The sequence below is a fragment of the Eleutherodactylus coqui genome, chromosome 2, assembly GCF_035609145.1.
Source record: "Eleutherodactylus coqui strain aEleCoq1 chromosome 2, aEleCoq1.hap1, whole genome shotgun sequence".
In the NCBI taxonomy this organism is placed as follows: Eukaryota; Metazoa; Chordata; class Amphibia; order Anura; family Eleutherodactylidae; genus Eleutherodactylus; species Eleutherodactylus coqui.
Window position 1 is genome coordinate 213,239,500 of NC_089838.1, and position 18,837 is coordinate 213,258,336.

The 18,837-nt window shown below is 45.6% G+C and overlaps 1 protein-coding gene across 1 annotated transcript in view; it reads left to right on the forward strand.

The window, feature by feature from the left end:
- Positions 1–18,837, forward strand: part of LOC136612242 (long-chain fatty acid transport protein 2-like) — a 42,973-nt gene that overhangs the window by 8,777 nt on the left and 15,359 nt on the right. Inside the window, exons 3-6 of the mRNA XM_066592454.1 lie at positions 8,463–8,672; positions 10,666–10,824; positions 12,813–12,937; positions 13,133–13,327. Coding sequence (XP_066448551.1) covers positions 8,463–8,672; positions 10,666–10,824; positions 12,813–12,937; positions 13,133–13,327 — 689 coding nt within the window. The remainder of the gene's footprint in view (positions 1–8,462; positions 8,673–10,665; positions 10,825–12,812; positions 12,938–13,132; positions 13,328–18,837) is intronic.

Genomic DNA, 18,837 nt, shown 5'->3' on the forward strand with positions numbered 1-18,837 from the left:
TATGTACAGAGGTATTCTCCCCTAGAACCATTGTTAGGCTAGATTTGCCTTTAATGTACTATTTGTGTTGATCTCCCAATCCTGTTTCAGTCCATGTAATAATTCAGCAGCTGGAGCTTCTAGATTGCTCTCACTGGCTAGAAGCCAATAGTTTCTGTGAATATGTCCTCATGTATCTATGGGATCTTTAGTTTTTTAGTTGTGTAACCACCCTACTGATGAGTGAAGTAGTTCCTAAGTTGTCCACAATAAGGATGCTAGATGTCAATACATATTGGATTAATAGTGGTAGATGGTGTGTATGTATGTTTGTGTGTGGGTGCTTCTCATCTTCCGGCCCTGGTGACATAATCGCAGCTCCTACAACATATATAAAACAGCCTGATCGACAGAAGAACAACCAAGTTAGGGCTCTTAGAAGGGGAAGACAAAAATAACAAAATGAGAATACAACTAAGCCGTTATTATCTCAGACACAACTCAGCGGTCCTGACAGAAGACCCCAACCTACCGCCACCACCGAGATCTGGTGGGCTGAATGACCTGCGGTGATGTCACTGTTGTGGGAGGAGCCATTGTGCAGTTTGGTAGAAAGTACTGTATACTAGATAAGTCGACAGCAGCTACCAGGACCTGTGTTGACGTTGCCATTATGTGATCACATGTGTGGGTGGAGTCATGGATCACATGACCAGGGGCTGATCACTGTATCCAGGAGTCTACTGAGCTGGTGATATGTTGATATTAGCATGGATGTTCCATGTAGTAGAGCTGTGTGTGTGATGTACTATGTAGAAGAGCTGTGTGGCGCATTGCGCAACCAGAAACACTGGTACTATAATTTCCTAATAATTACTAGTTTGAGTTATAAGGATTAGACATGTTTAATTTCAATACACTAAAAACAACCCTGCAGGATTACACTCTGGATCAGTACAGGATAAATAATGTAATATATCTGCTAAGATTATCTAGTAATTATGTAATTTTATAGCTGTAAAATTGTAAACAATGGACATACATTTTAAAGAAGTTGTCAAATTGTAAACTACTGATGCCTTACCTCTAAGATAGTCCATCTTTAGTATATTGCATGGGGTCTGCCTTCCAGGACCACCACTGATCAGTTGTTTGCCAGGCCAGTGTGTTAGTGGACTGAGCTGATTTCTGCAGGAAGCAGACAGCTCTGTTCTCACTGCAGTGGACAGGTTTGGTATTACAGGTCAAGTGCTCATTTAAAGAGGACTACCTTTTTAAAATCAAGTGAACATCATCACAATGTCACTTTGTAATAAGGTCGCTGTACCTTTTCTAGTTACTTTCTTCATTTTCTATCTGTCACGTGACCCTCCACTTGAAAAATATCTCAACTTCTTCTGACATCTTGTCCACATTTGCTACTTCCTCCCCTGTCCATTGCCTCCAACTTCCTATGAGCAGTGCATGATGGAAGGACAGAAGTGGAAGCAAGGATAGGCCATCAATAGTTTACAACTGAACAACCTCTTTACCCCTTTTCCACCCCAGCATGTGGGTTCAGATACTGGCTGGGAAGTACTTGAAACACAAGACGTAAGTTCACATACATTTGCATTAAGAGCCGCTGCAGTGATGATCGCAGCAACACTGTAGTGATGGCCACTAACATAATTAGCAGCCAAGCACTACTAGCTGCTGGGGAACAAATCAGAGCTGCCCTGCCCCAGCAATCGCTGTGATTGGTTAGCCAGTTTTGACTGACCAATTACAGCACAGAAGAGGAGAAACACAGTGTTCACACTGCAATCTCCCTCTCCAACTATTGCAGTGGTTAGGAGAGAAAGATTGTAAAGTAAAAAAATCCATTTTATAGCAATCATTCTAGTTAAGGTAGTCCAGTGTAGTGTTCTGTCCTGTTAGTGTAGGGTGTGATCTGTCAGTGTAGTGTAAGTTTATTTTGAAAAACCCTACAGGTGGACCCCAATGGATGCAGCAGAAATAATAACATTTTGGGGCATTGTATCGTGTATGGGACTAGTAAAGAAGCTGAGCATTAGGGCCTACAGGAGCATGGATATTTTGTACAACACCCCAATGTTCCGCATGTCTATGTCAAGGAGGCGTTTTGAAGCAATCATAAGATTCCTGCATTATAATGACAATACACACTGCCCAATCAGCAATGAACCCAATTCTGATCGCTTATATCAAATTAGACCCTGAATAGAGCATTTCAGTGCCAAGTTTGCTCAAGAGTACACTCTGGAGAAAAACATTTCTGTAGACGAGTCCCTGGAGCATTTCAAAGGAAGACTTCAATTCCAGCAGTACCTGCCCAGTAAGAGGACAAGGTATAGTGTGAAAATATACAAGCTGTGCGAGAGTACATCAGGGTACACACATAAGTTCGAGATTTATAAGGGGAAGAACACCAGAATTGAGTCTCCAAAATGCCCCATTTCCTGAGAATTACAGGAAAAACTGTATGGTTTGAAAATTGTGAATTTTTCCAAATTTTCAGTTAATTCAAATTTTACAAATTTGAATTTGAATTAACTAAAAGTACAATGGAACAAAGAACAATCTCAAAATTACATTCACAAGTTTATTATGCATTCAAATTTAATACCACATAAAATGACATATGGAAAAAAAGGCAACTGGTCACCAGCTATGAGCACCATAATTTAGTTATGGAGTTATGGTGCTCATAGGGCGAGTTCCTAAGAGCCCAGGAAGGTTTTTTTTTTTTTTAAATAAACTTGCCTGTCTCCCAGGGCCCATGCTATCATCCCCAAAAATCAGTGTGTGGACCATACAGCAGAAGCTGCAGACTCTGTTCGCACACTCCCATAGAGATCAATGTGAGTGTGTGAGCTCAGCCTGGAGCTTTGAGTCCGATGCCATGGTCTGCTTGCTGAGTGTACAGTCTGATTGCTGACTTTTGAGGGTGACAGCGGAGGCATATATAAAGTATAAGAAAAAAATACCTCACTGGACTCGTTGTAACCTGCCCTATCATAACTTAGTTGATGGTGCTCATAAGTTTAAGTGGCTAATGGTCCTCGCATCACTAGACCAAGATTATACTGAGAGTGACATTGTATTCTGGAGCAGTTCTTGCAGTAATAATTTTTAACTAATGGGCCATTAACACGGGACAATTATCGCTAAAATTCATTCAAACAAACAAATTTGAGTGATAATTGTGCAGTGTAAATGCAAAAAAATTGCTCACAGGTACTTATCGCTGACTCTCAGTCAGCATAAAAACCATTGCTGAGATTGTGGCCTGTCAGCCATTTTGAATAGATGTGCGGCTGAGGAGCTCTGCTGCCTGACTGGGGTAACCCGCACCATTGGTTGCCGTAAGGAGTCCAGAGGGCGGGCAATATATACAGCGCTGCTCCCCACATCAGGCGGGGAGGTTTAAGACCACTTGCAGCTGGAATAAAGCTACCAGAAACCCAGGACACCACGTAGTTAGTGAGGCCTGCGCGGCCTAACAAAACCTGCAAAGCTGTGGCTTTAATTGTCAGAGGAACCCATGCGGTGATCGGTGGGAGCGACCTCGGCGGCAGCTAGAGCCCATGCAGAGTGGGAGGCAGCCCCGACCACTCTCCGAGGCCTGGGGAAAGATGTGGGTGACCCCTTCTCAAGGCACTAACAGCCCAGTACCCACAAAATGGGGAGCAGCGATGCTGCCTGATAAGCCGTGGGACAGCAGTTAAGAAGGACCTGCGTGGAACCCTCAAGTAGTCCCCCTGTGGGATATTGACAACAGGGAGGCCCCCACTTTGTAGGTTGCAGAAGTCTCTGTGGGGTACAGACCCCCATCGCTAAACTACATGGCCGGGCACAGCAAGGGGAATCAAATAAACAAGCGTGGGATTGCCCACTGGAAAGGTGGTGGGACGTACATATCATACATATACCCAGCTCTCCCTTCCATCTTGTGGGAGTCAAAAGTGAGAAGAGGGGAGAGGAAGCGGAAACTCTCACTGGCCCTGCAGGGCCCAGTCTCAATGGAGCTCTCCTCATCCGACACAGCTGGAAGCCTATAATTTAACAAAGCAGTCAGAGTTTTTAACTTGCTAACTAAGGAAGCTGTAAATGACTTGAGTTCCTGCCCCTCTAGCCACTGGAATGACCACCATCCTCCCTTAAGTTCTGCTCTGACCTTGTCCTAGACAACTGACCAGAAAATTCCAACTACCTTAAGCTATTCCCTCCAGGTTACAGAAGGAGACAGAACAAATTGCTTCCAACATAATCTCAAAGCACCCTTCCAGAACTTTTCTCAGGATCTCAGTTCACTGCTCCCACTCAAATGGCTCCCACTCGCCAAAGCTCCAACTCCAATGATTCAGGGGACCAGCCCGCAAGCCAGCGAAAGACACTCGAAATACAGATCTCTCCAACGCAGACAGAACACTCTTTAACCACATCAAAAAAATGTTTTGGGATGCGCTGCAATCAGCAGAATGCGACATCTCCGACCTCGGCCAGCGCACAAACAACCTTGAACAAAAAATGGACAAGCTAATCGACACACTGGACCAAGAGTGAGCCAAATGGGATGACTACTCAGCTAGGGTTGAATCCCCTGAGCTAAAATGTGAAGACCTTGAAATTAAGAGTAGGAAGGCGAATATAAGGATTAAAGGCCTTCCGAGACCATTACTAACTTAAAAGAAGTAGCTACCAACCTTTACTCTGCTCTCCCCCACAAGCTATAAAGTAAACCCTCCATATCAATAGAATCCTCCGTGCCCTTACAAAACCTGCTAACCCTGACCTCCCAAGAGACATCATCTTAAAGCTCCACTACTCCGAGATGAGATCAAATTCTAACTGCCATTCACTACCTATCCTCTCTTCCGGGAGTCCCAATTTCTGTCCAGATGTACGCCGACATTGCTTTCTTCACCCTTGCAAAAAGACCCATCACCTTAGCATTACAACGAGCGAACATCAAATATAGGATTAACTTCCCATCTGCATTATCTGTCCGCTTCAACCAAAGATACTTTCCCATTAAATCCCTGAAAGATAGGAAACATATGCTAGAAGAGGAGAGGATCTCCTACAACCCTGGGAGCAACCCGCCTCCTAGACCCCCACGACCAATCCCAACCTAGACATCAGTTGGAAGCCCATGTCGAAATGAACCAGCTCTTATACAATGCAATCAAATCCTCTGAAACAAGATATGTATTAATAGATTAATTAATTCAATTAATAATTGAATAATTAAAGGGGTTGTCCCGCGGCAGCAAGTGGGTCTATACACTTCTGTATGGCCATATTAATGCACTTTGTAATGTACATTGTGCATTAATTATGAGCCATACAGAAGTTATAAGAAGTTTTTCACTTACCTGCTCCGTTGCTAGCGTCCTCGTTTCCATGGAGGCCGTCTAATTTTCGGCGTCTAATGGCCAAATTAGACGCGCTTGCGCAGTCCGGGTCTTCTTCTTTTCTCAATGGGGCTCCGTGTAGCTCCGTGTAGCTCCGCCCCGTCACGTGCCGATTCCAGCCAATCAGGAGGCTGGAATCGGCAATGGACCGCACAGAAGCCCTGCGGTCCACCGAGGGAGAAGATCCCGGCGGCCATCTTCAGCAGGTAAGTAAGAAGTCACCGGAGCGCGGGGATTAAGGTAAGCGCTGTGCGGTCTTCTTTTTTAACCCCTGCATCGGGGTTGTCTCGCGCCGAAAGGGGGGGGGTTGAAAAAAAAAAAAACGTTTCGGCGCGGGACAACCCCTTTAAGATGTTAAGTTTTCTAATTCCAGGTTTTAGATTCCTGACAGTTAAATGGTTTACTGACCAGCTTTTCCGGTCAGCTGGTTATTTAGTTTAAACATTACTTACCTCAATTATATGCTAGGACGCGGCAGAGAGGTTTTATGCTCTCTCCCTTTCAGACACAAGATGCGCCTCACACTTATTTGGAAGTGCACATAGTCTGGGCTACCTTGAGTCTACAGACCCAATATTATTCTTTACTAAGCTTGCTCTTACATTAAATGCTGATTCATTCATGTTTGACTTTGTTTCCACACAAGGCGACGTTGCCATCCAAGTCGCGGGTTATCCCCATATCTCCCCTATAAACACTAGGTTCACTCAGCCCCTACCTCACTGCCATAATGGTCATAATACTCTCCCATAATGTAAAAGAGTTTAATTCCCAACTCAAAAAGAGAAAGGCTCTCATTTAATGACTTAAATACAAACCAGACGTCATCTGCCTCCAGGAAACCCACTTCTCTGTCTCCTCTGCCCCTAAATACCTCCACTCTCAATACTTATTGGTATACTCATCAGTAGCCTCTAAGAAACACCAGGGTGTATCTATCATCTTACACAACTCACCCCTTCTCAATAAATAAAACCAAGAGAGATCCACATGGCAGATTTATCATTTTACAAGGCACTCTGTTGCGCAACGAAACCCTGCTAAAAGATCACATGACTCTCATAAAGATATTAGAACAACTCTCGACATACTTTGCTAAAAACAGTAATGATGACACGTAACCTGTTTGGATATGGCTAGCCCATAAAGCCTTCATGAGGGACCAGATCTCTCGAATTTCTTCCCATACAAAAGAGAGAAAAATCTTAGACCCAACTTGCACTAGAACTATTAGAACTGGCCAACCAACAAAGACCTAGTATATCGCTAATATAAGACATTAAGGACACAAAATTAAAACTTAATCTCTTGTACACCTCCATAGCAGAAAAAGCCCTCCACTGGACCCAAGCTACCTACTTTAGACTAGCCAATAAACCCGACAAATGTTTATCAGTGAGACTAAGGGCGAAAGAGAGAATCAATACAGTACATTCTAACAGATTCGAAAATGTCTCTCCCACCTCGAACCCAGATAAAAGTGGCCAAACCTTCTACAATTTTTACAGTGCTTTTTATAAATACAAACCCCAAAAAACTCCATCCGCCACTCCAGATCTCCTGAAAACTATCTCTCTCCCAAAAATCAGTACACAACAAAACACGCAACTTAACCAACTGAACACTAAAGAGGAAGTGGAGGAAACCATTAAAAACCTTAAATTGTGCAAAGCCCCTGGTCCAGATGGACAGCCCTCTACTACAAAATATTTATCACTTCCTTCTCCCGTTCATTAACACCCCTCTACAATGATATACTATCCAGGAAAGATATTCCTGAGGAATTTTTAAGCGCCCACATAAATTGGCTCTAAACCAAATAAAGATCATACCTTCCCTAAAAACTATCCCCCCTGCCCCAAATTTCACTATTAAATCTAGATGATAAAATCCTTACAACTATACTAATCACCCAACTTAACTGTTTTCTTCCCTCTTTGATACATAGAGATCAAGTCTGCTTTATCCCAGCATGACAAGCTCCAGACAATGTAAGAAAAATCCTCAATCTCATCCATGTCTCACATCTACAAAAAATCCTGCTAGTAGTCTTCGCTTTAGATATCGAAAAAGCTTTTGACAGTCGCTCCTGGGATTATCTCTTTGTGTTTTAGAGAAAGATGGTATCCATGAAGCCTATGTCACAGCTCTACACATTCTATATTCTACCCCCTCTGCACAGCTAAAACTTTCTTTCTCTAAACCTCAGACAATACTTATATGAAGAGGTAAAAGACTAGAAGCATACTGCAATTTTTTTTTCCTCTACAAGTGGAAACTGCTATTGATTTCTGCTGGTGTGCAAGAAGAATTTGTTTTCTCATAGCATGCTATGGACAGTATTTGCTGCAGATCCGGGGTGTCGACGCCTGCCGCAGATTCCGCAGCAATAATCCGCTTGTGTGCAGGTGGTCATACTGGGAAGAGATCATGAATTAACACATTTTAATTGAATCAGTTTCTAATCTGCACCACTGTTTTCTTCTGGACTCTTATCTTTATGTATCTGTTTTGTTACATCTGTGTAGATGCACTTACTATCATAGTTCATTGTAAAAAGCTGATGCTAAGGCCCATTTAGACGCGATGATTGCTCAAAATTTGCTGAAAAGCCATTTTTTGAGCAATAATCATTGTGTGTAAATGCTCCCATCTTCGGCTGAACAATGATTTTAAGATGTGCATTAAAACCATCCTTCAGCTGGAGTGAAGATAAGACAGACCGCATGCTGTGTCTGCTGTCCATGGTGCTGAATTCTCAACTGGGAGCTAGAGAGTACATTGTTTTATCTTAGCAGGCCAGTGGCTGAACAACAAAGCTAATTACAGAGCTCACATCTCCCGCTAAGTTCTTCAACAGCTCCCAAAATCTCATTTGCGTGCAAATGAAGCTGATGAAGTACTAATAGCAATTAGTGCTTATTAGTAATTTTTGCAAAACAATCGCTGATCTTTCAATCTTTTGAAAGATTATCTTTGTTTGTAAATGGGTCTTTAGTCTGGAGTCAAAATGAATAAATTATGGAATGCTAGAATTTATTTTGTTTTTTTTTTTTGGTCAAGAACTGAAGGCTGCTGTGGAGGAAGTGCTGCCGGATCTCATACAAGAAGGGGTGCTGGTGTTCTACCTGAGCAGAGACTCGCCCACCGGAGGTGTTCAAAGTTTACTTGACAAAGTAGAAGCCTCCTCTGAAGATCCCATTCCTGAATCCTATAGATCAGACACCACACCAGAATCTCCAGCCCTGTATATATACACATCTGGAACTACAGGTAAATATCAGTTTGGAGCTGGGGCATTTCTTCTACATAGGGATATATCAGCAGTTTCACTATTTTGCTTTTGCACTGGCTTTTATAAATATAAAAAATTACAGAAAGGGAAGTATAAAACCAGACAAAAGAAATCACAGAAAGTGACCATACACGCTTTTCTCACCGTGGACACACTAAAAACGCTCACTGTTGCCCTCCTCCACTATCGGCTCGATTATTGCAACTCCCTGCTGATCGGCCACCCCTGCTCCAGACTCTACTCCTTCCAATCCATCCTGAATGTGTCACCCCACTATTTGTAGTATGTAAGCTCGTTGGAGCAGGACCCTCAGCCCTACTGTTTCCATCAATGGGTTACTTCATGTAACCGTGGTCTTGTTATATTTTCCCTGTATTGTAAGTGCTGCAGAATATGTTGGTGCTATATATATAAAGATTATTATTTTTATTATTATATACATGCTGATATACTGATACAGGAGGGCAGGTATAAACACCACATCTCAAACATGCAGACAGCCAGACTGTTAAACAGAGGAGCAAATTACACCTGTGAAGGACACTGATGAGCAGCCACTCACAAACCCTCCTTATATTGAGGGGTACGGCTGCTTAGTGCTTATTTCCACACAAAAAAGTAGATACAGGGTGTCAGGCCACATGATGTGTGTAGTACACCATGCAGGCTTAAAACCTGTTAATGATGTCATTAGTTTAGTGTAGGGACTAATAATAAGAGAGGGCCCTTAACGATGGGTTGCGAGCCCACATGTTTTGGCCAAAATATCAACTAATACCTTGAATCTATCAGTATTTATCAGTAACGTGCAGTGCGGCTTTAAATACTGAGGGAGCCCAGGGTGCCAGTGTGGTTCACCTTTTGGGGTGCAGGGCATCCCGCTGGATTCAAATATGGCGTATATGTTTTTTATTATAACCAAAATACTTATTGATTAATTCTTCATTGTTTGTCATAAATATTATTCTAGTTCTACAAAGTCACTGAGAAAACAAAAAAGATAAAATACAACATCAAGTGCTCCATGATAATGTTCAAGCATTATGTCTAGGGAACCATAATAATCCAAAATGAATTGGAGAATGCTGCTTTTCTCTCTCATGGGTTTGTACAGAAATCACAGGAACATAAATACATGGGCCTATAGTCTATTATAAATGTTATTTTCACAATCCATGCTATATGCATCCTAAATGCTGATAGATGCATGAGGCATAAGGTTGACCTGTCAGTTACTTTGAGCCCCATAAACTAAACATAAAGGCTCATAAGAACTAAAATGCTGAATTTGGGGATTTAAGTATTATACTTTCATTCCCTGCCATTTCCCACACTGTGCACTGTCAAAGCCACATCTGTATGAAACCACGGGACTACATGGTGTGTGCATCGAATGCAAAGACTAGTCCTTTCATTTCATGCAAGCATAGAAGTAGTACACCAGGTGCATGCAGTAATAGGGCTAACAGGGGAAATGGCAGGGAAGGTAGTATAATTCTTACATCGCCATACTCGTCATTTCAGCTCCTATGAGTCCATATGTTTATGGCGCTCATAGGAACTCCCTTTAATTTTCTGCTATAGCATGATGGGTGGACACAGAGGTGTAACCTGAGGCTCCTGGGCCCCAATGCAAAATCTGTAACCACTATAATGGATTATTCATAGTACTGGGCTCCCTATATAGAGAAGAGAGGCCTTATGGGCCCCCTAAGGCTCCTGGACCCGGGTGCAACTGCATCCCCTATAGTTACGCCCCTGGGTGGACATCTTGTACAAGACTTGATGCTGAGTTCAAGAGGTCTTCCCATCATTCATGGCTTTTTGCTAGGATATGGCATCACTTCCTGATCATTGGGGGCTCCACCATCATGCTGTGAAAGGAACTAAAGCACACTCTGTTCATTCCATCTTTTAGTGAGTATAGAAGTATAATTGTTTTCATCATCCCATATTGTTTGTTTCTTTAAGGGCTTCCAAAGGCTGCTGCATTAACACAAGAGCATGTTTTTGCAAGCTGCATAGTGGCCATGCTATGTGAACTCACAAGTGAGGACGTATTATACATCACATTGCCTCTTTACCACAGTGCTGGACTGGTCATCGGACTCCGAGGATGTATCCAGACAGGTACACAAATTAATTTAACATCTTTTCCTTATAAATGTTTAATTATGTTTTCAATAAAATAAATAAATGGCAATTAATTGCAGACCACTTAGCAATATGTTCCTTCTGTATTTACTAATTTGAAAATGGTGATATGATGACTACATATAATTATACCAGTGACCTTTAATAACTGATTTGTAATGCAAGTATACTACTACTGTATTCTTTGTAGAGACGGAAATCAAAGGTCTTTACTAAGGACATAGTAAGCTATGAACACCATTACAGAAATGTACAACATAAGGACATAGAAGCCCAAGACATGCATTGTAGTATGTTTTCAGTATGGAGTTACCATATTCTCTGTAATCCTTCCAAAAGAGAGTACCACTGTAATACAGCATGCTCTTGGAATGCAAAGATAGATGGTCACTAACCTTTCAAACAGCTTGTGCTTATATGATAGCCAGTTTCATAACTAGCAAAAGTGCAGTTTACTTTATTTTCCTAAAATGACATTTTTGTGCTGAAAAATGACTACAAAGTGCTGGTCACCACAAGTCTCCTTTTTGCATAACTTGCTGTCCACTGGCTGCTGTCAAGTGAAGTTATTTCTGTTACTGGAGACAGCATGGTAGCAGAACAGGAAGTGAAGGAGGAGATTATGCATCCTATTCATTGAAGCCTATAAGGGCAAATGGGAGGGGGGAGGAGTAGTGAAAGCGGAGACACACACTGACATGCTTAGAGCTAATGGTGAGTTATTTGCTGCTATTTGTTCACATCTGCACTGCTCAGTACTGTTGTACACTGTCTACTATGATAATATGTCCTCTATGTACAGTCAATAGAACACAGCACAGTAGCCAGTCTCCTCCCACCAGTTCTGGGAGAAGAGGAAATCCGATCTATGTCCTGCAAAGAAAACAAATGGGAAAATAAGTCCTATAAGGACCAGAAATCATATTATTCCTTATGCACACATACACATGGCAGCTTATTCTGAAAAGTCATCTGAAAAGCTAGCTACACTTTAAAGTTGTGTATGGGTCCATAAAATTCTAAAAGTGCTATACTCAGATTCCATGTGACACAGATGAAGCCTAATTGTAATAAAGGTAATAAATAAAAGACCGCAGCACAGTCCCAATCGTTCCAATTGTTTTATTAATGCAGAGAGAGCCAGTGAATGTAAAACTGAGTGACTCTATTCAAAGGAAAGCTCCATGGATACTTATCTAGCAACCAGCCAACAATTACTGAAAACGGCCATATACTTACTGATACAGGGGAGCAAATATGCGCACCACCTGAACATGCAGGCTGCCAAGCTACCAAATGAGGGAGCCAGTTACACCTGTGAAGGACATCCATGAGACAGCCACTCACACAACCTCCTAATATAGAAGGGGGTGGCTGCTTGTTGTATACTCCTGCACAGAGTAGATACAAAGTGCCAGACCTTATGATACTTGTAGTGCACCATGCAAACTAGCAGCCAAACTAGTATGGCTGCTAGCAAACTAACAGCCATAATAGTTTGGCAGGCTGCCCTGCACCTCAAAAAGTGAACCACATTGGTACTGTCACCCTGAGCTCCCCCGGCATTTTAAAGCCGCACTGCATGTGAATAATGCATAATAAATGCGAAGTATTAGTTGGATTTTGGCCAAAATACTTGAGCTCACAAGCCAATTGTCAAGGCTCCTCACGTTTTGTGAGTCCCTACACTAATATAAAAGTATCACAGAAAGGGAAATCTAAAAACAAACAATCACTGAAAACGGCCATTACTTACTGATACAGGGGGGCAAATATCTAGCAACCAGGCCGAATATTAGTCTAATTACACATACTGCCATTAAATGCACTTATTATTGAAGGAAAGTTGTTTTTTGTTTTTTTTTTATTAGGTCACCTTCAAAGTTATAGTTTACACATATATAAGTATTAATATAACCCATACAATAGTTGATGATATACATTGATGCTTTTTCTTTACCTAGGAGCTACATGTGTCCTAAGAAAGAAATTTTCAGCCAGTCAGTTCTGGGATGACTGCAGAAAATACAATGTAACAGCGTTCCAATATATTGGGGAGATACTTCGCTATCTATGTAACTCTAGTAAGGTGGGTAATCATATACTTGCAGAATATTCATTATTGCTTTGATAGCAATTTATGTATAAATCATCACTTATTACCTTATAACTCATCCGTATCTGAACTTGTGTTTCATTGAATCAAATGTTATTGATTAGTAAACGTATGACATCGGGTAGGAACATTTATGATTTCAACTATACACAATTTTCCTGTTTTTAGAAAGGAAATGACATGGATCACTGTGTGCGTCTTGCTATGGGCAATGGTGTGAGACCTGAGATCTGGAAAGAGTTCATTGAACGTTTTGGAAAAATCAGAATATTTGAATACTATGGAGCAACGGAAGGAAATGTGTTCTTCTTAAACTACACGCACAAAGAAGGTGCAATAGGCAGATGCAACAACTTCCAAAAGGTAAGACTTAATGAATAATATACCATTTGAGATTTCAAACGTCAAAACTAGAGATGAGCGAGCACCAAAATGCTCGGGTGCTCGTTACTCGAGACGAAATTTTCGCGATGCTCGAGGGTTTGTTTCCAGTAACGAACCCCATTGAAGTCAATGGGCGACTCGAGCATTTTTGTATATCGCCGATGCTCGCTAAAGTTTCCATTTGTGAAAATCTGGGCAATTCAAGAAAGTGATGGGAACGACACAGCAACGGATAGGGCAGGCGAGGGGCTACATGTTGGGCTGCATCTCAAGTTCCCAGGTCCCACTATTAAGCCACAATAGCGGCAAGAGTGGGCCCCCCCCACCTCCCAACAATTTTTACTTCTGAAAAACCCTCATTAGCAATGTATACCTTAGCTAAGCACCACACTACCTCCAACAAAGCACAATCACTGCCTGCATGACACTCCGCTGCCACTTCTCCTGGGTATTACATGCTGCCCCCCCCCCCCAAACGACCCAGTGTCCACAGCGCACACCAAAGTGTCCCTGCGCAGCCTTCAGCTGCCCTCATGCCACGCCACCCTCATGTCTATTTATAAGCGCGTCTGCCATGAGGAGGAACCGCAGGCACACACTGCAGAGGGTTGGCACGGCCAGGCAGCGACCCTCTTTAAAAGGGGCGGGGCGATAGCCCATAATGCTGTACAGAAGCAATGAGAAATCCAATTCTGTGCCACCTCCATCAGGAGCTGCACACGTGGGCATAGCAATGGGGAACCCATGTGCCACACACTATTCATTCTGTCAAGGTGTCTGCATGCCCCAGTCAGACCGGGGTTTTTTATAAATAGTCACAGGCAGGTACAACTCCGCAATGGGAATTCCATGTGCACCCACAGCATGGGTGGCTCCCTCGAACCCACCGGCTGTACATAAATAAATCCCATTGCATTGCCCATCAGAGCTGATGTAACGTCAGGTTTAATGCAGGTGGGCTTCGGCCCACACTGCATACCCCAGTCAGACTGGGGTTCTTTAGAAGTGGACACATGCAGTTACAACTCCGTGTGGACCGACAGCATGGGTGGGTCCCAGGAAGCCACCGGCGGTACATAAATATATCCCATTGCAGTGCCCAGCACAGCTGAGGTAACGTCAGGTTTAATGCAGGTGGTCTTCGGCCCACAGTGCATGCCCCAGTCAGACCGGGGTTTTTAATACATAGACACTGGCAGGTACAAATCCCTAATGTGAAGTCCCTGTGGACCCACAGCATGGGTGGCTCCCTGGAACCCACCGGCGGTACATAAATAAATCCCATTGCAGTGCCCATCACAGCTGAGGTAACGTCAGGTTTAATGCAGGTGGTCTTCGGCCCACACTGCATGCCCCAGTCAGACTGGGGTTCTTTAGAAGTAGACACATGCAGTTACAACTCCGTGTGGACCGACAGCATGGGTGGGTCCCAGGAAGCCACCGGCGGTACATAAATAAATCCCATTGCAGTGCCCAGCACAGCTGAGGTAACGTCAGGTTTAATGCAGGTGGTCTTCGGCCCACAATGCATGCCCCAGTCAGACTGGGGTTCTTTAGAAGTGGACACATGCAGTTACAACTCTGTGTGGACCGACAGCATGGGTGGCTCCCTGGAACCCACCAGCTGTGCAAAAATATATATCCCATTGCAGTGCCCAGCACAGCTGAGGTAACGTCAGCTTTAATGCAGGTGGGTTAAAAATTACTAGAATTACAATGTAGGCGAGGGCCCAAAAAATTGGTGTACCAACAGTACAAATGTACTTCAGAAAAATTGCCCATGCCCAACCAAGAGGGCAGGTGAAACCCATTAATCGCTTTGGTTAATGTGGCTTAATTTGTAACTAGGCCTGTAGGCGGCCCAGTTAAAATAAAAATTAGTTCAGGTGGAAGTTTCAACGCTTTATTGAATTGAGAATTGAAACGTATAAACATTGTTTACAAAAGTTATATGACTGAGCCTTGTGGTCCTCAGAAAAATTGCCCGTTCGGCGTGATTACGTGAGGTTTCAGGAGGAGGTGCAGGAGAAGGAGGATGAATATAATACACAGATTGATCAAGCTAAAAGGTCCCTGTTTTTTATGGTGATAGAGAACGATGCTTCCATCCGCAGGTGCAGCCTATGTATTGTTTAGGTATCGCTGCTGTCCGCTGGTGGAGAAGAGAAGTCTGGGGAAATCCAGGCTTTGTCCATCTTTATGATTGCAAGCCTGTCGGCACTGTCGGTTGACAGGCGGGTACGCTTATCCGTGATGATTCCCCCAGCCGCACTAAACACTCTCTCTGACAAGACGCAAGCCGCAGGACAAGCAAGCACCTCCAGGGCATACAGCGCGAGTTCAGGCCACGTGTCCAGCTTCGACACCCAGTAGTTGTAGGGGGCAGAGGCGTCACGGAGGACAGTCGTGCGATCGGCTACGTACTCCCTCACCATCCTTTTACAGTGCTCCTGCCGACTCAGCCTTGACTGGGGAGCGGTGACACAGTCTTGCTGGGGAGCCATAAAGCTGTCAAAGTCCTTGGAGAGTGTTCCCCTGCCTGTGCTGTACATGCTGCCTGATCTCTGCGCCTCCCCTGCTACCTGGCCCTTGGAACTGCGCCTTCTGCCACTAGCACTGTCGGATGGGAATTTTACCATCAGTTTGTCCGCCAGGGTCCTGTGGTATAGCATCACTCTCGAACCCCTTTCCTCTTTGGGTATGAGAGTGGAAAGGTTCTCCTTATACCGTGGGTCGAGCAGTGTGTACACCCAGTAATCCGTAGCGGCCAGAATGCGTGTAACGCGAGGGTCACGAGAAAGGCATCCTAACATGAAGTCCGCCATGTGTGCCAGGGTACCTGTACGCAACACATGGCTGTCCTCACTAGGAAGATCAGCAGTGGGCCAAGCTGTCTCTTCAACGCTCCTCCTCATGCTCCTCCCCCTCCTTCTCCTCCTCTTCAATGCGCTGAGATATAGACAGGAGGGTGCTCTGACTATCCAGCGACATACTGTCTTCCCCCGCCTCCGTTTTCGAGCGCAAAGCGTCTGCCTTTATGCTTTGCAGGGAACTTCTCAAGAGGCATAGCAGAGGAATGGTGACGCTAATGATTGCAGCATCCCCGCTCACCATCTGGGTAGACTCCTCAAAGTTTCCAAGGACCTGGCAGATGTCTGCCAACCAGGCCCACTCTTCTGTAAAGAATTGAGGAGGCTGACTCCCACTATGCCGCCCATGTTGGAGTTGGTATTCCACTATAGCTCTACGCTGCTCATAGAGCCTGGCCAACATGTGGAGCGTAGAGTTCCACCGTGTGGGCACGTCGCACAGCAGTCGGTGCACTGGCAGATTAAACCGATGTTGCAGGGTGCGCAGCGTGGCAGCGTCCGTGTTGGACTTGCGGAAATGTGTGGTGACCCGGCGCACCTTTCCGAGCAGGTCTGACAAGCGTGGGTAGCTTTTCAGAAATCGCTGAACCACGAAATTAAAGGCACGTGCGTGAGGCTGCCGAGCTGCAGAGCCGCCACCAGGTTACGGCCGTTGTCACACATGACCATGCCCGGTTGGAGGCTCAGCGGCGAAAGCCAGCGGTCGGTCTGCTCTGTCAGACCCTGCAGCAGTTCGTGGGCCGTGTGCCTCTTCTCTCCTAAGCTGAGTAGTTTCAGCACGGCCTGCTGACGCTTGGCCACCGCTGTGCTGCCACGCCGCGCGACACCGACTGCTGGCGATGTGCTGCTGCTGACACATCTTGATTGCGAGACAGAGGTTGCGCAGGAGGAGGAGGAGGGTGGTTTAGTGGAGGAAGCATACACCGCCGCAGATACCAGCACCAAGCTGGGGCCCGCAATTCTGGGGGTGGGTAGGACGTGAGCGGTCCCAGGCTCTGACTCGGTTCCAGCCTCCACTAAATTCACCTAATGTGCCGTCAGGGAGATATAGTGGCCCTACCCGCCTGTGCTTGTCCACGTGTCCGTTGCTAAGTGGACCTTGCCAGTAACCACGTTGGTGAGGGCGCGTACAATGTTGCGGGAGACGTGGTCGTGCAGGGCTGAGACGGCACATCGGGAAAAGTAGTGGCGACTGGGAACCGAATAGCGCGGGGCCGCCGCTGCCATCATGTTTTTGAAAGCCTCCGTTTCCACAAGCCTATACGGCAGCATCTCCAGGCTGATCAATTTGGCTATGTGCACGTTTAACGCTTGAGCGTGCGGGTGCGTGGCAGCGTACTTGCGCTTGCGCTCAAACACTTGCGCCAGCGACGGCTGGACGGTGCGCTGAGAGACATTGGTGGATGGGGCCGAGGACAGCGGAGGTGAGAGTGTGGGTGCAGGCCGGAAGACGGTCGTGCCTGTGTCCTGAGAGGGGGGTTGGATCTCATTGGCAGGTTGGGGCACAGGGGGAGAGGCAGTGGTGCAAACTGGAGGTGGTGAACGGCCTCCGTCCCACCTTGTGGGGTGCTTGGCCATCATATGCCTGCGCATGCTGGTGGTGGTGAGGCTGGTGGTGGTGGCTCCCCGAGTGATCTTGGCACGACAAAGGTTGCACACCACTGTTTGTCGGTCGTCTGCACTCTCAGTGAAAAACTGCCAGACCTTTGAGCACCTCGGCCTCTGCAGGGTGGCATGGCGTGAGGGGGCGCTTTGGGAAACAGTTGGTGGATTATTCGGTCTGGCCCTGCCTCTACCCCTGGCCACCGCACTGCCTCTTCCAACCTGCCCTGCTGCTGCACTTGCCTCCCCTTCTGAAGACCTGTCCTCAGTAGGCTTAGCAAACCAGGTGGGGTCAGTCACCTCATCGTCCTGCTGCTCTTCCTCCGAATCCTCTGTGCGCTCCTCCCTTGGACTTACTGCCCTTAGTACTACCTGAGTGATAGACAACTGTGTCTCATCGTCGTCGTCCTCCTCACCCACTGAAAGCTCTTGAGACAGTTGCCGGAAGTCCCCAGCCTCATCCCCCGGACCCCGGGAACTTTCCAAAGATTGGGCATCGGTCACGACAAACTCCTCTGGTGGGATAGGAACCATTGCTGCCCATTCTGGGCAGGGGCCCGAGAACAGTTCCTGGGAGTCTGCCTGCTCCTCAGAATCTGTCATTGTAATAGAGTGAGGAGGCTGGGAGGAAGGAGGAGCAGCAGCCAGAGGATTCAGAGTTGCAGCAGTGGGGCCCGAGAACAGTTCCTGGGAGTCTGCCTGCTCCTCAGAATGTGTCATTGTAATAGAGTGAGGAGGCTGGGAGGAAGGAGGAGCAGCAGCCAGAGGATTCAGAGTTGCAGCAGTGGACCTGCTCACACTGCTCATTTTCTAATAAAGGTCTACCGCGTGGACCCATTAATTGTGAGATTAATCTGGGGACGCCAGAAACGAGCCTCTCTCCTAATCCCGCAGCAGTCGGCTGCGATACACCTGGATCAGGAGCTCGGCCTGTGCCCACACCCTGTCTTGGGCCTCCGCGTCCTCGCCCGCGTCCACGTCCTCTAGGCCTACCCCTACCCCTCAGCATGGTGTATT